This window comes from Phascolarctos cinereus, unplaced genomic scaffold (assembly GCF_003287225.1).
Source record: "Phascolarctos cinereus isolate Bilbo 61053 unplaced genomic scaffold, phaCin_HiC Scaffold_9;HRSCAF=440, whole genome shotgun sequence".
Lineage (NCBI taxonomy): Eukaryota > Metazoa > Chordata > Mammalia > Diprotodontia > Phascolarctidae > Phascolarctos > Phascolarctos cinereus.
The window spans coordinates 208,739,233-208,762,396 of record NW_027556402.1 but is presented as its reverse complement, the minus strand read 5'-3'; the positions used below and the strand labels follow the sequence as shown (position 1 = coordinate 208,762,396).

The 23,164-nt window shown below is 44.7% G+C and overlaps 1 protein-coding gene and 1 long non-coding RNA gene across 3 annotated transcripts in view; both read right to left on the bottom strand.

The window, feature by feature from the left end:
* PLEKHA7 (pleckstrin homology domain containing A7) overlaps window positions 1-3,830 on the bottom strand; it is a 261,079-nt gene extending 257,249 nt beyond the window's left edge. The window contains exons 1-3 of one of the 2 annotated variants that reach the window (XM_021005362.2): window positions 3,488-3,830; window positions 3,273-3,349; window positions 3,039-3,096 (exon numbers count right to left, since the gene is read on the bottom strand). In XM_021005362.2, coding sequence (XP_020861021.1) covers window positions 3,039-3,096; window positions 3,273-3,349; window positions 3,488-3,576 — 224 coding nt within the window. In that variant the 5' untranslated portion in view covers window positions 3,577-3,830. The remainder of the gene's footprint in view (window positions 1-3,038; window positions 3,097-3,272; window positions 3,350-3,487) is intronic. The other variant, XM_021005363.2, reaches the window with a different exon arrangement.
* Window positions 3,831-9,884: 6,054 nt separating this feature from the next.
* On the bottom strand, window positions 9,885-21,276 carry LOC110221100 (uncharacterized). Its single transcript, XR_002328032.1, has 3 exons — window positions 21,136-21,276; window positions 15,720-15,870; window positions 9,885-10,112 (listed from the first exon to the last, which is right to left on the bottom strand). It is a non-coding gene; the product is annotated as an uncharacterized LOC110221100 (long non-coding RNA).
* Window positions 21,277-23,164: the final 1,888 nt, after the last annotated feature.

Genomic DNA, 23,164 nt, shown 5'->3' with positions numbered 1-23,164 from the left:
AGGATTTACCCAAGGTTACACAGTAAGCCAGTGGGAGAGCTTGGAATGAAACCTGAGTCTCCTGACTCCAGAGTCTAATGTCCTTTTCTCTGCTATTTCTCATTAAGAATCCACTACTGGAAAAGCAAAATACCTTATGTTAGCAAAAAGCAACTAAATATCCTGGTTACACCTGAGGGAGAGCAGGTGCCTGCTGTGATGCTGTCACAGGCCATGGTCCTCAGCTCAAAGAAAGACTCAGCTGTCCCTGAAGGGGCCTGCCCTAATCTACAGGAGAAGATGTATCACGTGTCATACTCACGGGGGTTGGAATGGAGGTAGGGCAGGGAGGGAGTATTAGAGTCTTCATCCCCAGTTCCTGCTATCCACAGATGAGAATTTCCAGGACAGCAGATCAGGCACCTGGCCGCCCCATAACATCAACCCAGACCAGTCACATCAGGGGGTTTAGTCTGTCCAGACTGCCTAGCCCCATCGGGGATCTTCTTGCAGCCCAGGTTGGTCTTCAAGTGTACCCGGCATAGTCAGAAGTCTGGGAGGAGGGGCAGAATCTGGCTCCTTCCCTGGCCATGGTCCTGGTATCTTTCTTGCATCTGCTGCAGCATCTCTCCAGCTAGGCTCCTCTGGATTTCATATTCACTGGGGGGTTGCCAAGACACATGTCCAGCCCTGAGGCAATCACAGGGGAATCTGGAGCCACTTCAAAGAGAGGGAAAGCAGCTCACTGTGTCTCCACATCCCACAGCCAGCATGTCCACAGGTTGCCTACCACCTCTAGCCTCTGAAGTCCCATAAGGCTTGACTGCCCCAAACTAAGGCCCACCTAGTCCTTTCCCTTCCTCCCAGATTCCTGGCTTACTCTTTGGACACCAGCTGATCAAAGACCCTATTTGCCTTTTTTTGGCTAGCCAATGGGGTTAAGTGACTTGCCCAGGGTCACACAGCTACTAAGTGTTATGTGTCTGAGGCCAGATTTGAACTCAGGTCCTCCTGAATCCAAGGCCAGTGCTCTATCCATTGTGCCACCTAGCTGCCCCCCATTTGCTTTTATGGGTTTCCATTAATTATATTGATGAGGGCATACTGGAAAAACTAAGCTAGAAAACATAGGACTTCTACTTCAGTCTCAGCTCTATAAAGACCTACTATGCACAATCCTCCTGGCCTCAGGCAGTATGATATAATAGAGCAGTAGCCTTGGAGTCAGGAAGAGGTGGGTTCAAATCCCATCGCTGACCATTACTGCCTGACTATAGACAAGTCACTTAATATTTCTCAGGCTCAGTTTCCTAATCTGTAAAATGAAAATATTAACACCTGTAATACCAGCTTCCCAGAGTTGACGAGAGGTTCAAATGAGATTAAACATATGTCAAGTAATATTATTATCAAGGAAGACCAGGTATGTAAGATAAGGGGTGGGGGGAACACTCGAGGGGATCCCAAGTACCTGCTATAAGAGTCCGGATAAATAACTTCACCAGTGCCCTATATGCCCCTAGGGCACCTGTAATCATGATGGTGACAGATCAAACTGAACTCCTGACAGTTCCAAAATCATTGTTGGCCCATTACTAGAACCAGATGCCAGAAGCTATTTTCATATTCTACTCAGCATCCTGGAAACCAATAGCCCTCTCCAAAAAAGAAAGCCAGGGTCTTTCCTCCCTCCCTTACACCACATAATAAATAATAACAGCTCCTATTTCCATAAAGCACTTTAAGAATTACAAAGTACATTACATACCCAATCTCATTAGACCCTCAAAACAATTATACAAGATAGATGTTATCATTTCCATTTTACAGATGAAGAAACTGAGGCAAACAGAGATTAAATGACTTGCCCAGGATCATAGTCAGTGGGGGTGGGAAGCCAGAGGTCTGGCTGATTCCAAGGTCTACCCTTTCACCCTCTGCCCCTGAGGCACCTACACTAGCACTGGCATTATCGGTTTTTTTACCGCTGATGGAACTGAAAGGATTAACTCGGTAGAGTTAAGTGACCTATCCACAATCACTCAGCAAGATCTAGGGGCTTGATAAAGAACTCTCCTAGAGTTTCCACGCAAGTTAGCCACAGACTTGATCGGGGAGGGGTTGGGGGGAGAAGAGAGCATTGAAACAGAGGAAATTTGTTAGCAGTCTGACAGGGGGCTAGGGGAAGAGAACAGAGCTGGGGGATACATTTCGTCCTGTTAGAAAGTCAGTAAGTTTTATTTTAATTTCAAAAGTACTTACTTGGGCAGCTGAGATGTTGGCAGCCCTATATGAGCTATGAAAAAAGTACAGGGTAGGGCACATCTTGCCCACCAGGGGCTGACTTTACCATCTGTATGTACTGGGAGGCAGAAGAGGGAAACACAGCATTGCAGAGCTTTTGGTGCTTCAAACACCAGCCCCTGAAGAACTAACAAGTCCCAGAACCACTGACTCCGGAGAGATTGGCGAGAGGGGATCTTAGCAAATATGTCCCCCCGATGCCCCTCTCTCAGCACAACAAGCAGGTCACATCGGGGGAAGTTGGAATCCTGGCCACAGACACTGCTACCCCTCCCCACCCCCAGCGATGCTTCACAGTATGCAAACTTCGGAGGAAGGGGATGAGGACTGGAGAGAAGCAATGTCTTCTGCTGAGGAAAAGGCACAGCCCCCTGCACGCCCCCCGCCCCTCCCCAGCCCACCCCAGGCCGCTTGGGCTGCACAAACGCCGGCTCTCGAAACCTGGGCAGTGCGCGCCAACAGAATCCGAGCCGGGGGCGGGGCCGGCCCCTGAGACCCGGGGACACGGAAAGCCCCCTGTGGCACCCGGGCACCTGGCCGACCCCAGCCCCAGCGCAGTCCATCCGAGGCTCCACTCACGTGCCGGGTGGGCAGGGGCGCTCCCCATGGCGCCCAGGTGCGGGCGGGGCCGGCCAAAGTCCGGCAGGGCGGGCTCGACGCGGTCCAGAGCTCCAGGCCTCCCCACCAGCCCTACTCCCTCCCCGGCTGCCCCCTCCCCAGCCCCCGCCGCACAATAGCGGGCCCCCAAGACTCACTCTATGAAGTAGCTGGCGCCTTCCTCCGAGAAGCCCTCCTCCCAGCCGCGGGGCAGATCTGAGGCAGCCCAAACAGGTGGAAAGAGACCGGGAAAGAGACCCAGAAAAGTCGGCTCAAACTTTTGCCCACAACGCCTCCCCGCCCAGGTACTGTGGGTGCACAGCGCCCCGGCCCCGCGCTGCCTCCTCCCGTCCGCTCCCCCCCACCTACCCCAGCCCCGATCCCGCGCCCACCTGAACGGATCATGTGGCCCGAGTTGACGGGCTCCCCGGTGCGCGGGTGCAGCCAGGTAGTGCAGCGGCGCTGGTCACTGCGGGGGGGCGGGGAGAGACGTGCACCTGTTAGTGCCGGGAGGGAAACGGGGTGCGCGGAGAACCGCGCCGCTAAACCCTCCCCCGCCCCGCCTCTCCCGGCCCTGCGCCCCCCGCCCGCAGCCCCCGCCCCTCACTCGATAAAAAAGACGCGGCCGTCCCTGCAGACACCGTAGGACCAGTGCTCAGGTAAACTATCCCGCCCGACCCCCGCTGCCGCCGCCATGTTGGCCAGGAGTGCGCGGGGGTAGGCGGAGGAGGCGGAGGACGAGGAGGCGGAGGACGAGGAGGAGGAGAAGGCGGCAGGGGCGGAGCAGGCGGCGCGCGGGCGAGCTCGGGTTCCTCGGTCTGCAGCAGCCTCCGGGGCGCTGGGTGAGATCTGCGGCTCCCGCGGCGCTCTACGGGCTGCAGCCGCCTCCCGGGAACGTTCCAGCCCAAGCTCAGGGACGTTCTATGGGCCGCAGCTGCCTCCCGGGAGCTTGGCATCCATAGCTCCCGGGAACGTTCCATCCATGGATACCGGGCACGTTCTACAGGCTGCAGCGGCCTCCCGGGAGCGTTGGACTCTCTGCACCCAGGGTTTGGCGGAGCGCGAGTTCTCTTATCCCAAATTAAGCAACTTTCTCCCCTCAGGGGTCCTCCCCGCCCACTTCCAAACTGCCGGAACTTGAAAAGTCCTGAATCCGTGGAGGGACCCCGCGGGCGGGAGGCAGCCTTTGTCCTTGGCCCTTCCTCCGCCTCTGGCCAGACCGGCCACTCTGCTGACCCCGGCTGGTCCCCTTTCCCTCCTCCCCTTTAGTCCTATCCTCAGCTTCGATTTGGCCATTAAAGCAGAGGCTGAGTGACGGGGTGAGTGGCCTTTGGGGTGCAGCCCTCCAATCCCCACGAACCCTCTCAACACAGGAAGGCAGTGGGAGCTGCTCTGTCCAGCACCTGAACTATGGCCGAGAAATGCCAAAGGCTCGCTCTGTAGGGCCACATCTTCAGATAGGCAAAATTCTATACATTCCTAAGTCTGCAGCGGAGGTGCGCGACTTCTACCTTCCAAAACATGTAATACGGTAATTCGTTCCGTCAACGAATACTGTCCCGAAATATGTGTGCAAAAGCTCCTAAGTTGTATGGACAAGAAAGAATAAGGAAGACTGGCGACATGCACACACGTGGTGATAATATGTGTTATTAAGAGGAGGCAGCTGCAAGTTGTAGAAAGAGAAGCCAATTTGGATTCACAAGAGATGGTTTGGAAAGCACATGTCCTACACACACACACACACACACACACACACACACACACACACACACACACCAGATGACCTCAGTCTCCTCTGAAATGGGAATTTCTACCTCACAGGGCTCCTTTGAGGACCAAATGAAACAATGTATGTAAAGCATTAATATTTATTAAAGGACTGGCCATTAGGTATCTCCTATCCATACAACAAGGTCATTCCGGATCTCCCGTCCAAAAGTATTTGGTGACCGGTCTAGATCAAGGACAGATTCTTCGTGGATGATGAGGCCCCCAGGATGCTCCAGTTTGCTGAGGACGTTGTGCTGATTATACAGAAACCTGTAGAGCCTCCTGGAAGAAATCTTTGATCCCTCAAAGGAGCTTGGCTTGTCTATCCAAGAGGAAAGACTGTGGATGAAGAATGTCTGCTGCCCAGCTTTCAACATGCACTTGTACGGATATTTTCTAGAGCTTGTGCAACAACAGTATGTCTGTCTGGGGTAGAGTGCAGATAAACAATGAGCCTCTCCCAGAGTTGCCAAAGAAGAGAAGAGCAGGCTAGGTTGCTCTGGGGAAATTTTAGAGCATTTTTCATGACCTCAGGTTTTAGGTAAAAACAAAGGCCCAGCTTTTTAATACTAACACTTTGCTAAATATGACAGTTGACATGGATCATCACTGCCTCTGAAAGAAGAAACAAGAGGTGGTATGTGCCACTGAGTTAAACCACCTTCTTTCAGACCCTGATGAACTCTCCAAGAACCTGTGGAATGAAGGCACCCCTCAAGACCACGGGCTCTTCTTCTGGTCCATTCCATGTGACCATTATCCAGTAAATTTGCCCTTTTTGTAATTCAACCTGGCAACTGCTTCTGCAGGTGCTGCAGTTCCTGCCTCCTCATTACCACCCCGCTCCCCACCCCCAGCTACTGAAGATGTGGGGAAAAGTCCTAGGACCCAAAGTCCTTGGCACTGTCAAAAGGTATAACGTCATAAATAATATGTTCACATTAAGAAGACCCGCTTCTCTCTTTATCATGAATCCTATCAGTCTTCATCATCATCTTCCTCCTCATTATCAACAAGCATTTTGTAAGCAATTACTATGTGCCTATGTTAAGTGTTGGGGATACAAAAAAAAAGGCAAAAACCTGGCGTTTGCTTTCAAGGGGCTCCCATTCTAATGTTGACTGCTAATGACTATGGACATACAAAATAAATACAGAGGAGGTGGCAAGTCATGTAGAGGGGAGACCTGTGTTGCAAGTCTTATCTAAGCATCAGGGAAGAGATAGTCATTGGATATAGAGGTGAGGAATGGGTTTGATGGGTACATTATATGTGCTGATAGACAGATGTGGGTTTCCGTGGAATAACATATGGACATTATGCTAAAAGTAGAAAGTCTGGGGCTCCTAACTTCTTTGTTTATTTCCCAGCAGCCCAGAGTTAGAAGGGACTCAAATGTTATCTGGTCCCATACAAGGCAGGAATGCCCAGTGATAGGCATCCCAGGGTTTCCCTGTTTTGCAGTCCTTGCCTTATCCCAAGTAAAATTGCCTATGATTTCTTTGCCAGTTAATTAGCAACTGAAGATTTAAGGAGATCTGCTGGTACAAAACTGAGGACTCAGGCATTTCAATTGTCTGAATCAATGTAACTGGTTTTTAAAAAATTCTCTCAAATACTTTCGCATAATTACCCGTGATCAAATTAGAAATTCACGAGGACGTGTTTATTCCCAGTAGTGTGTAGGATCTTCTCACCTTGAATCCTATCAAGGTGAATTTAGTACAGTTTGAACAAAGTAGGTCATAAGATACACGCATTACTCAAAATTTCTAGTTTGTGTAGTTAATGGTTCAACCAATAGGTAGGAAGAAGTGAGAAAATGGGTCAACCCTATCTCAGTCCTCTCTTTACTGTGAAGTCCAAGAATCTATGATTTAGAAAATGGTGTTTTCAGTGATGCATTTTTGTTCTAGCACATTCATTTCCAAATATAAAACAACATTTTTAGAAGAGGGCAGAGGGAAGCAGTTCAACGAAACCAGTCAATACATCAACCATTTCTGACTGGATATGCAATATTCCACACCTGTATCCCTCCCCATATACACACCTCTGCAAAGAAGAAAGGGTACAAACTCTCAATTTTTTCTCCCCCCTTGGCAGAGGGTGGGGTGTCTTCAAGCAGAGGCTGAATGAACACTTGTCCAGCATATTGTAGTGGTATTTTTTTTTCAGGTATGGTGTGACCTAGGTGGCTATTTCAAGTCCCTTCTAACTTTCAGACTTCTCTGATTGTCTGAAGCCAAGCTTGGTCATTATAATCATACAATATTAAGAGCAGAACCGGGAAAACATTGTACACATTAACAGCAACATTGTGTGATGATAACTGTGAATGACTTAGCTCTTCTCAGCAGTACAGTGGTGCAAGACAATTACAAAGGACTCATGATGGAAAGTGCTATTCACATCCAGAGAAAGAACTAATGGACTTTGAATGCAGATTGAAGCATACTATTTTCACTTTCTTTACTTTTTTGTGTTTTTTTTTCCTTTTTGGTCTGTTTCTTCCTTCACAACTGTAACTAATGTGGAAATATGTTTTACATGATTGCACCTACATCACCTATATCAGATTGCTTACTGTTTTAGGGAGGGAAATGGGGAGGGAGAAAAAAATCAGAACTCAATATTTTGAAAAAAAATGAATGCTAAAAATTATCTTTACATATAATAGGAAAAAATAAAATACTACTAAAATAATTAAACAACATTCAGTTTGGTTTTGTTGTTCTTTTTTACATTGTCATAGTCATCATGTGTATTGTTTTCTTGGTTCTGCTTACTTCATTCTGGATCAGTTCATATGTCTTCCCATGATTTTCCACATTCTCTCTACCTCCATTTCTTACAGTGTAGGAATATTCCATTTCATTCATGTATCACATTTTGTTTAGCTATTCATCAATCAATGGGTACCTTTGTTTCCAGTTTTTTTCTACCAAAACTATTAATAAAATACTGTAAATTAGTATTTCTTTCTCTTTTTGAGAGAGGCTCTCTTTGGAGCTCATGCCTAGCACTAGACTCTCTGGGTTAATGGAATGAATGTTTAAGTAACCTTTTTTTTTAACCATACTTCCTAATTGCTTTCCAGAATAATTGAACCAATTCACAGCTCCATGGTGTGTTTTAGAAAGATGAACCTGACAGACAGTGTAGAATAAATTGGAGAGAGGAGGAATTGAGGCAGAGAGACCACTTAAGAAGCATCTGAAAACCAGGCATGATAGGATCAGAGCCTGGACCAGTTTGGTTATCAAGGAAATGCAAAAGAAGGGACAGATGGGAGAGATAGGAAGAACAGGCAGAACTTGGCAAGTCGATGGGTTGTGGGGATTGAAGGAAAATGAGTAGTCATAGATGACTCAAAAGTTTGGAGCCTAGGGTTCTGGAATAAAGATGGTGACAGAAAAATAGAGAATTGAGAGCCTCTGAGATGTGTGGAATCACTGTCTCCCCTTCTCTCTCCCTCCTGGTCTCTCAGACAGAGTATTGGGAGGGAGGGGATAGTAGAGGCAAGGTTTCCCAAGGTTTTCATATTTGCAATGGAGCCTAGCAGTTCTCAGAATTTCCTGAAGCTGGCTTTGTCAGCAGACCTCTTGGGTGCTGGTCCTGGGGGTCCTTGGTCAGGAGCAAAGTTGCCATGGACAGAGTTGGCTTGTAGTTTTGCCTAGGGTCAGCGTTACCCGAGGAACTACCTCCTATCTCAAACTGCTGACTAGGAACATAGGGCATTAGATGCTCTATTTCCCATCACACAAACACCCCAGTTTGGGGACTGTTATTGGAAGCTGCCATCTGAAAACTGAAAAAAAAACTTTCCAAAGGATACAGAATGTAAGTCCTATTGGCCAAGTGAGCCTAGTTACATTCCTGTCTCATTTTGAACCTCAGTTTCCTGATCCAGAAAATATGAATGAGACTTCTATGATGACTAAGGACGCTTTCAGCTCTCACCTAGGAGCTGAAGCCACATCAGGCTGCTGACTCCTCCCTCTGTCCTCGGTATGAAGCTAGCACTGGATTTTCATTCCCTTGGATTTTTTTCTCCAGCCTTGTGGGGATTGGGAAGTGATGATGGTCTGTGTGTTAGACTCCCCAGCTGGCTTGTGGTGCATGACCACTGGATAACTGACCAGCACAAGAACAGGATGTAAAGTACCCAGGAAAGGACTTCAGAAAGAAATAGTCTAGACAGAGACAGACAGATGAACTAGAGCCTTGCTGCTCTTAGCAGAGATGGGAAACCTTTCTTATGTCACAAAGTGGTAGTAAAGCAGGAACCTGTGCATTCTCAGAGATCTCTTATACACACACACACACACACACACACACACACACACGTGCACACATATATACATATATGCATATATGTTATACATGTTTATATGCACATATATACATATATATATATAATTATGAGTGTCATGCTTTCTGGGAAAGGTAGACAAAAGGCAGAGGTTTTTTTTATTGGTATTGCTATTAGAGATGGAGCCTGGACCTGTGATTTTGTCAATATAGGGAACTCCTGGGAGGGGAAAATCCTACCACCAATACAGATAGGTCCATATAGGCTTAAAGAGAGCTGCCTAGAGCAGAGGTGTCAAATACTTGCCTCATAATCTTAATCCATGGTTTTCTAAGTCAATATGCAACCTTGCAGGGATCCTTATATATGGTTCAGTGGCCTCCATTTCTATTTGAGTTGGACATCACTTGTCTTGAGCACCTTGAGTGCAAGTGACTCATTCAGGGTCATACAACCAGGATATGCCAAAGTCAGGACTTGAACCCAGGTCTTTTGACTCCAAGGCCACCTCTCTCTATCCATCCCACCATGCTGTCCCTCTACTAGTACCACTATTACTAATAGTGATAGTTCTCCCTTACTTCTGAGTTCTTAATGGCATTGGGATTTACCTTATTTAAGCCTCCTGGGAGCCCTAGGAGATAGAAAGAGCAGGGATTGGTAACCTTACTTAATATATAAGGAAGCCAGGGCTATCCCAAGGGTTATCACACAGATAAGCAGCTATATGGCAGGTGCAAACCCAGGCTTCTCAACTAGGAGTGCATTCAGGGAGACCTGGGTTCAAATCCTAGCTGTGTGTAACCTCCCTCAGCCTCAGTTTCATCAACTCTAAAATGGAAAGAATAATACCAGTCACAGGGATGTTGTGACACTTGAATGAAGAATGAATGAATGAATGAACAAAAAAAAAGGAGAAGAAAGAAAACGCCTTTATTAAGCACGAGCAAAGCATTGTCCTAAGCCCTGAGGGTTCAAAGGGTCTTTGTTCGCAGGTGCTCACATCCTCCAGGAGGAGACAAGAAGCTGCAGATCCGGTGGAAAGATGTCCAAAGCAGATGGTAACGCATCTTCTTTCATGTCATTTCTACCCATGAAATCATATCCGATTTTGATGTCGAAACATGTGACCGTCCCGATGACTCTGATAGTAAGAACTTTTATTATTATTTATAGGAAACTATGTGGAGCAGTGGATAGAGCACGAGACTTGGAGTCAGGAAGATCTGAGTTCATATCCTGCCTCACGCTTACTAGCTACATGGTCCTGGGCAATCACTTCATCATTCTGTGCCTTAGTGTCCTGACCGGCAAAATAGGGATAAGAATAGTACCTATCTCACAGGGGTTTGGGGAGAATCAAATGAGTTAACACATGTAAAGCACTTTGCAAATCCCAGAGCACTTTATAAATGCTAGATTTTATTATTATCATTCTTGTTCCTGGGTGTCAAGGGAAGGGCTATGATCTCATGACCCTAAGATGAGTCTGGGTGCCCATGTAACAAAATGAAATCAGATAGCCATGTAGAATCCTAAGGAATTCATTCGTTCTCTTAAGAAGAAGGATCTTGGGCCAGGAAAGGGCCTTCTGCTATCTCCCTCCAGCTGGAGAGAGGGACCACTTGTCTTTTGTGTAATGGGGGAAATAAAAAGGGGGCTCTGGGCTATTAGCCATCCATGAATAAATACCTATTATCTGTCAGGAGGGTGGAAAATTCCTTGAGGACAGGGACTGGGTATCCCGACTCTACTAGTTGGACGTCCTCAAATTCCCTAGCCCCACTCTGAACCCAAGGTTGAGGCATGCTTTCTCTCCTAATGATGACACTTTATTTTGTGCTTTACAAACATCAACTTATTTGGTCCTCACAACGACTCTGGAAGGCGGGTGTTATTATTATCCTCCCTTTACAGATGAGGAATCTGAGGAAAGCAGAAGTTAAATGACTTTCCACAGAGTTGGTAAATGTCTGAGGTAGGATTTGAACTCAGGTCTTCCTGACCCCAACCCCTGCACTCTATCCACTGATCTACCTAGCCACCTCGAAACTTCTACTGCATTTGTTGCCTTTGTATGACATTTATTATACAGCTTTGTGCCGTTACTTATCTTTCCATGCATCTTTTCATGTATTCAGTACACATTTATTTTTAACGTAATTTTCTCAATCAACGAAAGTACCTGTCTCCCCCACATCTTGCATTCCCCCCTCCCCATTGAGAAAGCAAGAAAACAAAACTGTTACAAAAATATATAGTTGAGCAAAACAATTTTCTGCATTGTCTATGTCCAAAAAAAGAAATATGTCTCAATCTGCACTATGAGTCCATCACCTCTCTATTAGGAAGTGGGTAGCGTGTTTTCATTGTGAATCATTCAGGAGAACAATTCATTTCACTCCATCGGTGCATACAAATCATCCCGGGTTTCTATGAAACCATCCACTTCATCATTTCTTACAGCACAATAGCATTCCATCACACTCACATACTAAAATTTCTTTAGCCATTCCCCAAATAATGGACACCCCTTCGATTTTCAGCTTTCCTCACCTACAAAAAGAGCTGCAATAAATATGTTTTGAACATATGAGTCCTTTTCCACTTTTCTTTGATGTTTTTGAGGGTTTGGGCTGAGCAGTGGTATTGCCAGGTCAAAGGGTATGGACAGCTTAATAGCTTTTGGGGCATAGCTCCAAATTGCTTTTTCCAGAATGGTTGGACTAGTTCACAGCTCTGCTCCTCCAGCATTTGTCATTTCCCCTTTTTGGTCCACTTTGCCAATCTAAGGGATGCGAGGAGGAACCTCACAGTTGCTTTAATTTGCATTTCTCTAGTGATTTGGAGCGTTTTTTCATGTTATTGATAACTTAGATTCTTACTCTGAAAACTGTCTGTTTATATCCCCTTGACAAAAGGATAGCCTCAAAGGAACAAGTCCCCCTGACCAAGAATCTCTGTTAGGCCAGGAGGAACACGAGGAATAGCTCTTATTCTTATGAATTCTTATAATTCTTATAAATTTCAATCAGTTCCCTAACTATCATTTAAATCAGTTCCCTAGCATCATTTAAAATGATACATTTATCAGAGAAATTTGTGGCAAAGATTTTTTCCCCCCTTAACCTCCTCCTCTTCTCATTTTAGCTGCTTTCTTTGCGCAAAACCTGGCACACATTTATAACTTTATAACTTATTATATAGCAACTTTGTGTAAAACAATGTGGTTAGTGGTGGGAAAGATACTAAGTTAATATAATGCAAGGTTGCTGCGCCTAAGAGATCTCACCAATCTACAGATGAGTGGAATATACAACATTACAAATAAGGACTTTTAGAAGACTGCATAACAAAGTACTGTGTGAGAAGAGGAAAAGCTTCCTGGAGCCTTTGAAGGAGCCCCCTTCAAATGGACTTAGAAGAATGAATAGGATTCAAAAGGGGAAGAAGGGGAAAAAAAGGATCATATAGTCATTGACTCAGAACTAGCAGGGACCTCAGAAGCCAAATAGTCCAACACCATCCTCTTATAGATGAGGGAACTGAGAAGCCCGTGGAGGTTAATTGACTTGCCCAAGGTCACATCATACAGTGAGCATCACAGGCCAAATGCTCTGATTCCAAAGCCAGTGAGTACCCTTTCCATAGCATGTGAATGTTCAAGAGGTCAGGAATAAGACCTGGAGAGAATAAGGCGAGTCCTTTGGGGCACAGTGTTGTTTGTCCTGAAGATATGGCTGAATGGAGGGTTGGAAAGGTAGGATGATACATGGCTTAGTGGTAAAGGAGGGCATCATGGGAAAATTCATGACCAAACAAAGGAGAGAGAGGATCGTAAGAGATCAAATGGACAATTTTGATTTTATACAATTTTAAAGTTTTAAATTTAAATTTTAAATGTTAAAGTGTTTTTTTCTTTCACAAACAAAACCTCTGCAATTAGACAGGAAACAGATAACTGGAGAGAAAAAAAAATCTCTGCAGCAAGTTTGTCTGATAAGTTATACCCAAGACACATAAAGTAATTATTCAAATTTATAAGAACCAGAGTGGTTCCCTGAAAGATAAATTTTCAAGGGATATGAACAGACAGTTCATAAACAAATTATGATATATAACTAATGGAATAGTATTGTGTCATAAGAAATGATGAAATGGACAATATTAGAGAAACTGGAAAGATCTATTGGAACTGAGGTGGAGTGAAATGAACGGAAACAGGAGAACAGTTTACACAATAATGACAACATTATAAAGAAAATCAACTTTGAAAGATTTTAGAATTCTGATTAGTGGAATGAAAAACCAACATTCCAGAAGACTGAAGATGAAGCATACCGCCTGCTTCCTGACAGAGAGGTGATACACTCAAGATACAGAATGGATGCTATATTTTGGGACACAACTAACCACTGGGGGAATTTGCTTTGTTTGACTACAAATATTTTTTTTACAAATGTTTTCTTTATCTTTTTTTCTTTTGTTTAATTGAGGGGAAGGGTGGGAAGGAGAAGAAATAAGTACAAATCAATGGAAAAGAATAAAATTGAATTTTAAAAAGCAGTACTAAGAGAAACAGAGACAAATACAAGCCTAACAATTATAACTTTAAATGTGAAAGGATTAAACAATTCAATAAAACAAAAGTAAGACTTAAAAAAAAAAGTTAGGGTGGTGTCAGATTGTAAAGGGCCTCAAATGGGGAGCAGCTAGGTGGCACAGTGGATAGAGCACCGGCCCTGAAGTCAGGAGGACCTGAGTTCAAATATGACCCCAGACCAAACACTTGACACTTAACTAGTTGTGTGACTCTTGGCAAGTCACTTAACCCCAATTGCCTGAAAAAAAAGGGGGGGGCCTCGAATGCCATGTAAAATGGTATTTTACTTAGCAGGTAGGAGGGAGCTGCAGAAACTTTCTGCCCAGAGAAGAGGCATAACCAGGTAGGTACCTGGGATTGTAACCAACTGCTGGTGTTTCTGGCCTCATGATCCAGACCCATAGGATCATAGTGTCATAGATTTAGAACTGGAAGTCACCTCAGAAATCATCTAATCCAACTCATTTAATAGATGAAGAAACTGAGGCCCAGGGAGATTTAGTGACCTGGCCCATGGAGGCAAATGGCTCCAGTTCAATGCCCAGAATCTGTGGCATTCCCAGGGAACAAGTGTCCCCCTGACCAGTAGTTTCCATTAGGCCAAGGAGAGCTGTAGGAAGACAGGTGGGGGGAGGGGACAGAGTCTGAGGCTGCTGGGAAGATGACTCAGTGCTTGTCCAGACACTTGAACACTCAGGCATGAATCATGAGATTTAGAACTGGAGGGCTCCTCTGAGACCCTCTGGTTCAGCCATTCCCACTCTTTCCAAGTTTGAGGTTCCATATCTAATATCAGCAAATTTCTTGGATACCCCCCCCCACACACATACCAGTGTCTCTCGAATGAGAAAAAAACACGCTAGAAAAAAAAAGCTGCATACTCAGTCACGTTTTCCCCACAAAGTGGATACTTATTCCTCACAACAACAGCCACATCCACTTGAAAAATAAATGAATGTGTGAAGCATTATGTTAGTCACTCTTCAGAAGGCCTACTTCCACATTCTGCAGCTAGGTCATTTAATGAGCTGGTCTCAGCAGCCTGTCTCCCTGGGGCCTGTATCTCACAGATCTGATGATCTAGACACTTTCCTTCATTTTAGACAGCAGTAAACTGAGACCCAGAAAGAGGAAAGATCCCATTGTGATTCTGTGGCAGAGGCTGGAGTATGATAACTCAGTCCAGTGTTGTTCCCATGCAGTGGTGTGGGAGGCAGGGCTGGTCATATCTCTCTGTGGGTTCGAGCTGACTCACCAAGGTGCTGAGGCATGGTATTAAGCCAAGGGCTCCCTTCCCACATGCCTACATTCCTTCTCACCTCTGCCTTCAATACCACTCCTCCTGGGACATCCCCCTAATCCCACAGGGAGGCTCACCCTCTTACTCACTAAGGTGCTTGTTGTTAAGGACTTAGGGTCTTATTCTCCTAGAGGTTTAGGGTTTTTCTCAGAGGCTTCTTAAGGTCCTGGAAGAACATATTCTAACAGTACAATTCCAGGCACTGTGACAAGCTGGTAAAGGGGATATTACTCTTGGGGGAGGAAGTCAGTAGGCCTTGTCCAATGTTCCTCAATCATCATAAATATGAGCCCAGCCCTACTATCCTCCCTATCTCCCATGTGAATTGAGAAAAGATAAATTCATGAGCAGGAGGCAGTGAGGTACGGTGAGACAGCCCTTATGCAGGGAGGAGAAAATTGTTCTGTAGGGAACTAGGCTGCTCTAGAGGCCTGAAGGCAGCTCCACTACGGAGTGTGGGGAGGGTCAAGAAAAGGGGGTGGCTTAGAATCGAGGGGCAAAGCAAGGTGTGGCCCTGATTTACTCACCATGTTCTCTCTCTTTAGGAACATTAGAGAGGATTGTGATGCAGCCCTGGAACTTCAGTATCTCCAAATTCATGGGGACCCAGAGAAGGAAACCCAAGAACCCTAGCTCTCAAGCTTATTTCTAGGGACTTATTCTTCTTCCCCAGACCACTCTGAAGACCTATGTTCAATTCTAGCTCTGTGTGACCTTGGGCCTCTCTAGGTTTCAGTTCTCCAGCTGAGAAATGAAGGTGTTAGATTCAGTGAACTGACCAAGACCTGAGAGAGAAACAAGCCCATCTTTCCCAGCATCCCAGGGCAGCCTCTCATAGTCAGACTTACCAAGTCCTACTTTCCTTCAGTCTTGCCCAGGGGCACAGCCCTTCCCTCACTTAGCTTTGTGTACTGCTTGGACTTCTATCACTTCTGAGATCTTAGTGGATCCTGTCCTCAAAATATCTCTGCTGGGTGAAGAGGCCGGAGATGATGATGTCTATTTGACAAAAAAAAAAGGAACTGAGGCTCACAACAGTCCGATGATGGGAAAGCTGCCTCACCAGGAAGGGAGTTCCTTGTCCCCACAGGTTATTGGATTGTAGGATTTATTACTGGAAGGGACTGTGGAAATCATGTTGTCCCATCCCCTCATTTTACAAAGAAGAATACAAGCCCAGAGGAAGGAGCCAAGGTCACATAGTTAGTGCCACCATCGGACAGAAACCTTTCCTCATCTTCCCCTTCCCTCCAGTTGCTAGTGCATGCCCTCCCATAATTACCTTGAATTCATTTGTGAACAATGTGCTTATATTTAAGATATATGCCTGTCTCTTCCTTTAGAATGCCAGCTCCTGGGGTGCAGTGCATAGAGCACTGGCCCTGAAGTCAGCAGGACCTGAGTTCAAATCTGGCCTCAAACCAAACACTTGACACTAGCTGTGTGACCCTGGGCAAGTCACTTAACCCCAATTACCTTAAAAAAAATAGAATGCCAGCTCCTGGAGAACTGGGAGATTTCTATGTTTTGGTCTTTGCATTCTGAGCACCTAGAACAGTGATGGTACATACTAGGTACTTTATAAATGCTTGCTGGTCTGGGATCAGAACTCAGGTCTTCCACTCCAAATTTTGTGGTTTTTGCATTGTTGGGCAGCAGCTGAATACACTTAGGGGAGGCATCTTTTGCCATCCCCTTCAGAACAGGATTTTGGTAACTTTAGAGCCCTGGCCACAGCCTGAGTCCAAGAGAAGGAAGTTGGAAGAGGATGGAACCCCTTATTACCCTGAGACTCACCCTATTTTTAAAATTGTAGTCACTAGATTACTTCATTCTGCCCCATTATCTATTTTGTATATATTTTATTTCCTCCCAATTATATGTTAAAACCATTTTAAACTTTTTAAAAAAAGTTTTTAGTTCCTAATTCCATCCCTCCCTCTCCTCTCCCCCTCCATGAGACAGTAAACAATAGGTTAAACATGTGCAATCATGTAAAACATTTCCATATTAGTCATTTTGTACAAAAAGACTTGAATAAAAGGGGGAAAATGAAAGAAAGAAAGAAAGAAAGAAAGAAAGAAAGAAAGAAAGAAAGAAAGAAAGAAAGAAAAGAAAAGAAGGAAAGAAAGAAAGAAAGAAAGAAAGAAAGAAGGAAGGAAAGAAAGAGAAAGAAAGAAAGAAAGAAAAGAAAGAAAGAAAGAAAGAAAGAAAGAAAGAAAGGAAGAAAGAAAAAGAAAGTGAAAAATAGCATGCTTCAGTCTGTATTCAATCAATATCAATTCTTTCTCTAGAGGTGAATAGCATATTTCATCATTAGTCCTTTGGGATTGTCTTGGATCATTGTATTGCTGAGAATAGCTAAGTCTATCAAATTTAGTCATCGCACAATGTGGCTGTTACTGTATGCAATGTTCTCCTGGTTCTGTTCACTTCACTTTGCATCAGTTCATGTAAGTCTTTTCAGGTTTTTCTGAAGTCATCCTGCTTTTCATTTCTTATAGCACAATAATGTTCCATTACAATCATATACCACAGCTTGTTTAGCCATTCCCCAATTGATGGGCATCTCTTTGATTTTCAGTTCTTAAATTCTTTGCCACCACAAAAAGAGCTGTTATAAATATTTTTGTACAAATAGGTCCTTTTCCCTTTTTTTGGATGCCAGACTCACCTTATAAAAAGAGCTCAGAGATGCCAGAGAAAAGTGTTTTACAAACTTTACAGTACTGTATAAATGCTAGCTATTAGAAAATTTTATTTTTCTTTCTACAAGCACCTTCCAGAGCTTGAGAATAGATGATATAGGGGTGTGGGGAGGGTAATGGGACCTGAATCTCAGAAAGCATGTTAAGACCAGCTTATGTTATAGGGGAAAAGGAAAAAGAACCTTCCTTTTGCCTTGGGGGAAAGATGTCAGGATAGATTAGAACAGGGTTTCTTAACCTTTTGGACAGGGTCATGGGCCCCTTTGGAAGTCTGGGGAAGCTTGCCTATAGATGGCTGACTATATCCTGCCAGCATCTGAAATCAGGAAGACTTTGATTACCTGTGATCTAGTAGCAGCTCTAATAACTACAGTCATTTCAATGTAGTGACGAGCATAAAAGCTATTTTGAGATACCTGTAACAACTGCAATATGATATGAAAAGATCAGTAAATTCTATTGATGACAAAGTCATAGGTTCTCCTAATACTACTGTGGTATGTTATCTACATTCATAATTGAAGGAAATGCTACATTTCAGTTAGAGGTTAGTGGAAATAAAGATGTACATTTTTTCTCCCATTTAAGTTTGCCAGCCCCTGAATTCTGCCCATCAACCTGCGGATCCTGGACTAAGTACCCCAGGACGAGAGGTACAATTTGTCTCTTACAGCCCTGCCAGAACTACTGACTCTTTTCTGTTGGAGAGAAAGGGGATGTTGGAAGCCTGAGCCTCCAATCCTATGCTCAGTAATGTCTCCTCTCCTCCAGGACGGAGGAAGGATGGGAGGCAGTGTAGGAAAAGGAAAATAACATTGGGCAGGGAGTCAGAAGATGTAGGCTATAGTCCTGACTCCCTTCCCTGCTAGATAGGAAAGTCATTTCCCTTCTTTGGATCTCGGTTTTCCTGCCTGTAAAATGGAGGTGTTGGAATACGTGTTCTCTAAAGTCCTTTCAAGCTCTGATAGGTTGTGATACTGAGAAAACCTAATCAAAAAATCCCCCTCCCATGGAGGAAGGGGAAGATTAAAGGGGAACTTTCAGGTCTAGAGTCTTGCCTGAGGAGAGGGATTCAGAGGTCAAATGTTCACTAGCCTCTGATTTGCATAAAGGTAACCACTGAGCTCATAGGGCCCAGATCAGTCACCTAGAGGAAAGAAATGAAGCCTTTCTTTTAGAAACTAATCTGTTACTTCATAAAGACGATCATAAATTTAGATCTGGGAGCATTTGCTGCTGCCAGACCAGGCCCTTTGATGTCAGTCCAACTGGTCCAATTGGTATTGCATTGTTACCCACAGTATCTGTTTGTTCATTTCCCAAGGTGAAGGCCCTAGACTGAGGCCTTCTGGACAAAAAAAGCAAGAGACGGGATCAACAAGTCCAAAGTCAACAGGAAAAAAATCATCTAAAGAAGGTAAGATATTGTAAGAGATGCAGCCTTTGAAACTGTAACCATCACAGACCTCTTCTGCAGAGTCCACCTGTGAGAGCAGAGCACTGGATTCAGAATTGAAATGACCAGGGGCTAAAAATCATTGGGCTTTTTGTTGCCTAAGTGACTTAGGGCAATCTACTCCATCTCTCTGGGCCTCAGTTTCCTTCTCTGTAAAAGGAGGAAATTGGACAAAGGGACCTATAAGGTCCCTTTCAGTTCTTCCTATATGATCCTTTCATGGACTGCATCTTACTAGGTTTTCATTCCCTGCAGGCAGGGACCATGTGTCACTCACTTTGTAGCTCTCCCCTACTTCCCTCCCTCCCCAGGGCTAAATACAGTGTTGGTTATATTTCTAGGTACTCAGTGTTTATGCAATCAATAAATTCAGCACCTACTCTGTGGTAGACATTGTGCTGCTGGGCAGAAACCTTGAGGACTGGGAGCAGCTAGGTGGCCCAGTGGATAGAGCACCGGCCCTGAAGTCAGGAGGACCTGAGTTCAAATCCAGCCTCAGACCAAACACTTCATACTTACTAGCTGTGTGACCCTGGGCAAGTCACTTAACCCCAATTGCCAAAAAAAAGAAAAAAAGAAAAAGAAACCTTGAGGACTGTACATTCTACCACAATATACATACCCATATAAATATACAAAACAAATACAAGGTAATTTGAGGGGAGAAGAGACTGGCAGCTGGAGAAAATCAGTAAAGGCCTCATGAAGGAGGGTAGAAGGTGGTATTAGACCTCAAAATGGAAGGAAACTGGGGGCTATGTATAGGGGACAGTTCATGCAAAAGAACAGAGATGGAAATGGAGTCATGTGCAAAGAAGAAAAGAAAGCCAGGATGGCTGAATGAAATTGTGCCTGGAAAGGTAGGTTGGTGCCAGGTTGTGAAGGACTTTAAATGCTCCAAGGAGGAATTTATAACATCCTAGAGGTAAGAGGGAGCCATAGGAGTTTACTGATCAGGGAAGCGACATAGTCCAAACCTATGCTTTAGAAATATAATTTTGATTATAAGGGATGGTTAGCTGGCTTGGGGAGGTGAGACGGATATACTCAGAAATGAACATGAAATAAAAACAGAAGACATTAGTAATACTTGAAAAAGGAGTACCATTTTGGCAGCTGTGTGGAAGATGGATTGGAGAAAGTAGAGGTAGAGAGAACAGTTAGGAGAATGTAGCAATCATTCCCCATGACAGGAAATACCAGGGGAGAGCCTGAATAAGGTAGTGGCATATTAGAGAACAGTTGGAAGGGATGTGGAGGTAAGTCAATAAAACTTGGCAACTGGCTGGCTATGGGGGTGGTGGGGGTGGTAAGGGATGGTAAAGAGTGGAAGATGATTCAAAGATGGCAAATGTGAATGGATGAGTGAATGAATGGATGCTGAGCGGCCAAATAAATGCTTCCTACTGAAAATGGTTAAAAATAGGTAGCTTATTGTGGGAAAGAAATGGGGCCATAATGAGGGAGGGTTTGATGGGTCACCAAGGACAGATTAAGGTGTTTGTATAAAAGAGCCAAGCATCCTTTGCAGTGACACAAGAGCTCAAGAAATAATAAAACCTCTCCTGGTTCAGGCTTATTGACACCATTGTTACTTGGGCAGGAATCATTAGTGGCCCTGCCATTACAATTTTACAATACATAAGTATTTTAAATATACTCTCAAAGTAATCATTTCCACTAAGGGTAGAAAGGAGCTCTCTCCATAGTCACCACTTGGACACCAGGACTTTCAGGGGTTCCCCATTCTGGAAGTATCCTGGCATTCAAGGCCTTCCATCATCTGGCTCCAATCCAACTTTCTAGCTGTATTTCATACTACTCTCCTTCATGTATTAGTCTACACTTTAGTCAGATTGGATTTCTCCCTATCTCTCATTTTGGTCTACTTGTTTCCCACCTCCACTCCTTTGCTCAGACTCTTTCCCATGCCAAAGATATAGTCCTCTCTTATCAAGCTCAGTCTCTTGAAGTCTCTCTTCAAGGTGAGATCATGTGCCACCTCTTCCAGGAAGCCTCCTGGGATTCCTCTAGCTGACAGCCATCACTCCCTTCTCATCTTTCTTGGGGCACTTTGCCTAATCTCTCCTCTGCACTTACCTTTTCCATGTTTTAGCTCCTTGAGTGCACCTGGGTGCTGTTTTTGAATCCTCAGTGCACTTAATAAATGTTGATGGGTGGTGGTGGTGGTGGTGGTGAGGAAGGGAATAGGACAGCAACATGTCTGCAATTCGTCAGTTTAGTTTTCTGGGGAATTAAGAGATTAAGTGACTTGTCGATAATTACATAGTCATCATGTGTCAGCGGCAAGACTTGGCCTTAATCCACTGAATCACTGAATTAATGATAACTGGCATTTATATGGCACTGTAACTCATTATCATTGAATTGCTAACTGATTTTTACACAGCCCTTTAAGGATTACAAGACAATTTGCTTACATCATCTCTTTTGGTCCAACAGCCCTATGAAGTAGATAGTGCCACCATGGTTATCCCCATTTTAAAGATAAGGAGACTGAGGCTGAGCGACTTGCTCTTGGTCACACAGCCAATGAGTGTCAGGCAGGGTTTGAACTCCTAGACTCTCCTGACACAAGCACGGTGGTCTTGCCATCACACTGCCTCTCATTGGCTGCCTCTGCACAATCATGGCAGCCAACGTTATTGCCTCTTATGAGTTTAAGATACCATTGGAAGGATAGGTACAAAAAAAAACCTGTAAAAGAAAAATAAATCTGATACTTCCTTCTTTCCACCCTCTTGCCCATCTTATGGACATTAATCCATCATCTGCAGTCATCCTAGGGCAATGGCCTCCTTATCTTTTTTTTTTTTGCAAGGTAATTGGGCTTAAATGACTTGCCTAAGGTCACACAGCCAGTAAGTGTCAAGTGTCTGAGGCTGCATTTGAACTCAAGTCCTCCTGATGCCAAGGTCGGTGCTCTATTCACTGGGTCACCTAGCTGCCCCACAGCATCCTCTTCTTGCAAATTGTTCAGGATGAGTTTATTTGGGCTGAGTTGCCCAAGCAGGCCACCCTGGGTAGGGAAATGTTTTCTATTTAAAATGTTCGGCAGTCGTATTGGCTTTGAGCAGACTCTGGCCATACTTGAGATTGGTTGTTTGTTTTTCAGTCTAGAGACTGCTCACAAAGCTCAGTCTTAGGACAGTGCTGGATACAGAGCCAGAGACTAGGTTCAAATCCTGGCTCTGTGACTCACCTTTGTGGCCAGGTAACATCTCTAGGCTTGTTTTCTCATCTATAAAATGAAAGGAGTGATCTGTTCTAAATGACCTGCAAGCTTCCTTCCAGCCCTAAGCCTTGCCAGGAGCCTAGGATCCAGAGATACGTAGAACACATGAACAAATTGTAAAGGCTGGCCTTCTGAGGGCTCATTCAGCTTGCTTCTAGCTCAGAGAACACCCTGCTAGACACACACCTTCTCATGAAACAAGTGCGGCAGATCCTGAAACTTACACACCTCATGGACCAGCGAGGTAACTGCTCAATATTTTGCACTGCAAATAAGAAACTGGCAGCCAGGTGGAACAGCAGGTGAGCTCTGAAACAGTCATGGAGCAGGCCTGAGTTCAATTCTTATCTCACACTGGCTGTGTGACAGTGGGCAAATCATATAACAGATGAACTGTAAAATGGGGATAATAGCACCTCCCTCCCAGGGTTGCTGTGAGGATCAAATGAGAAAAACTGCCAAGTGTTTCTCAAACTTTAAAGCACTATGCAAATGCTAATGACTATTGTTGTTCTTTCTAACTCTCTGGGTCCTGTTGGAGGTCCTACTGGGGAGGAGCCCAGCCCAGGAGAGTACCTCCAAGGACCCACTCGCTTTCTCCGAGGTAGAGGCAAACATGAGCTATCTTGGGTGATGTCCCTCCGGGACAACGGTCCCATCTTCATTATTTTCTTTCTTTTCTTTTTTGGGGGGGGCTAGGCAATGGGGTTAAGTGACTTGCCCAGGGTCACACAGCTAGTAAATGTCATGTGTCTGAGGCCAAATTTGAACTCAGGTCCTCCTGATGCCAGGGCCAGTGCTCTAACCACTGCGCCACCTAGCTGCTCCCCATCTTCATTATTTTCAAACTGTAAAGTGCTATAGAAATTTTCT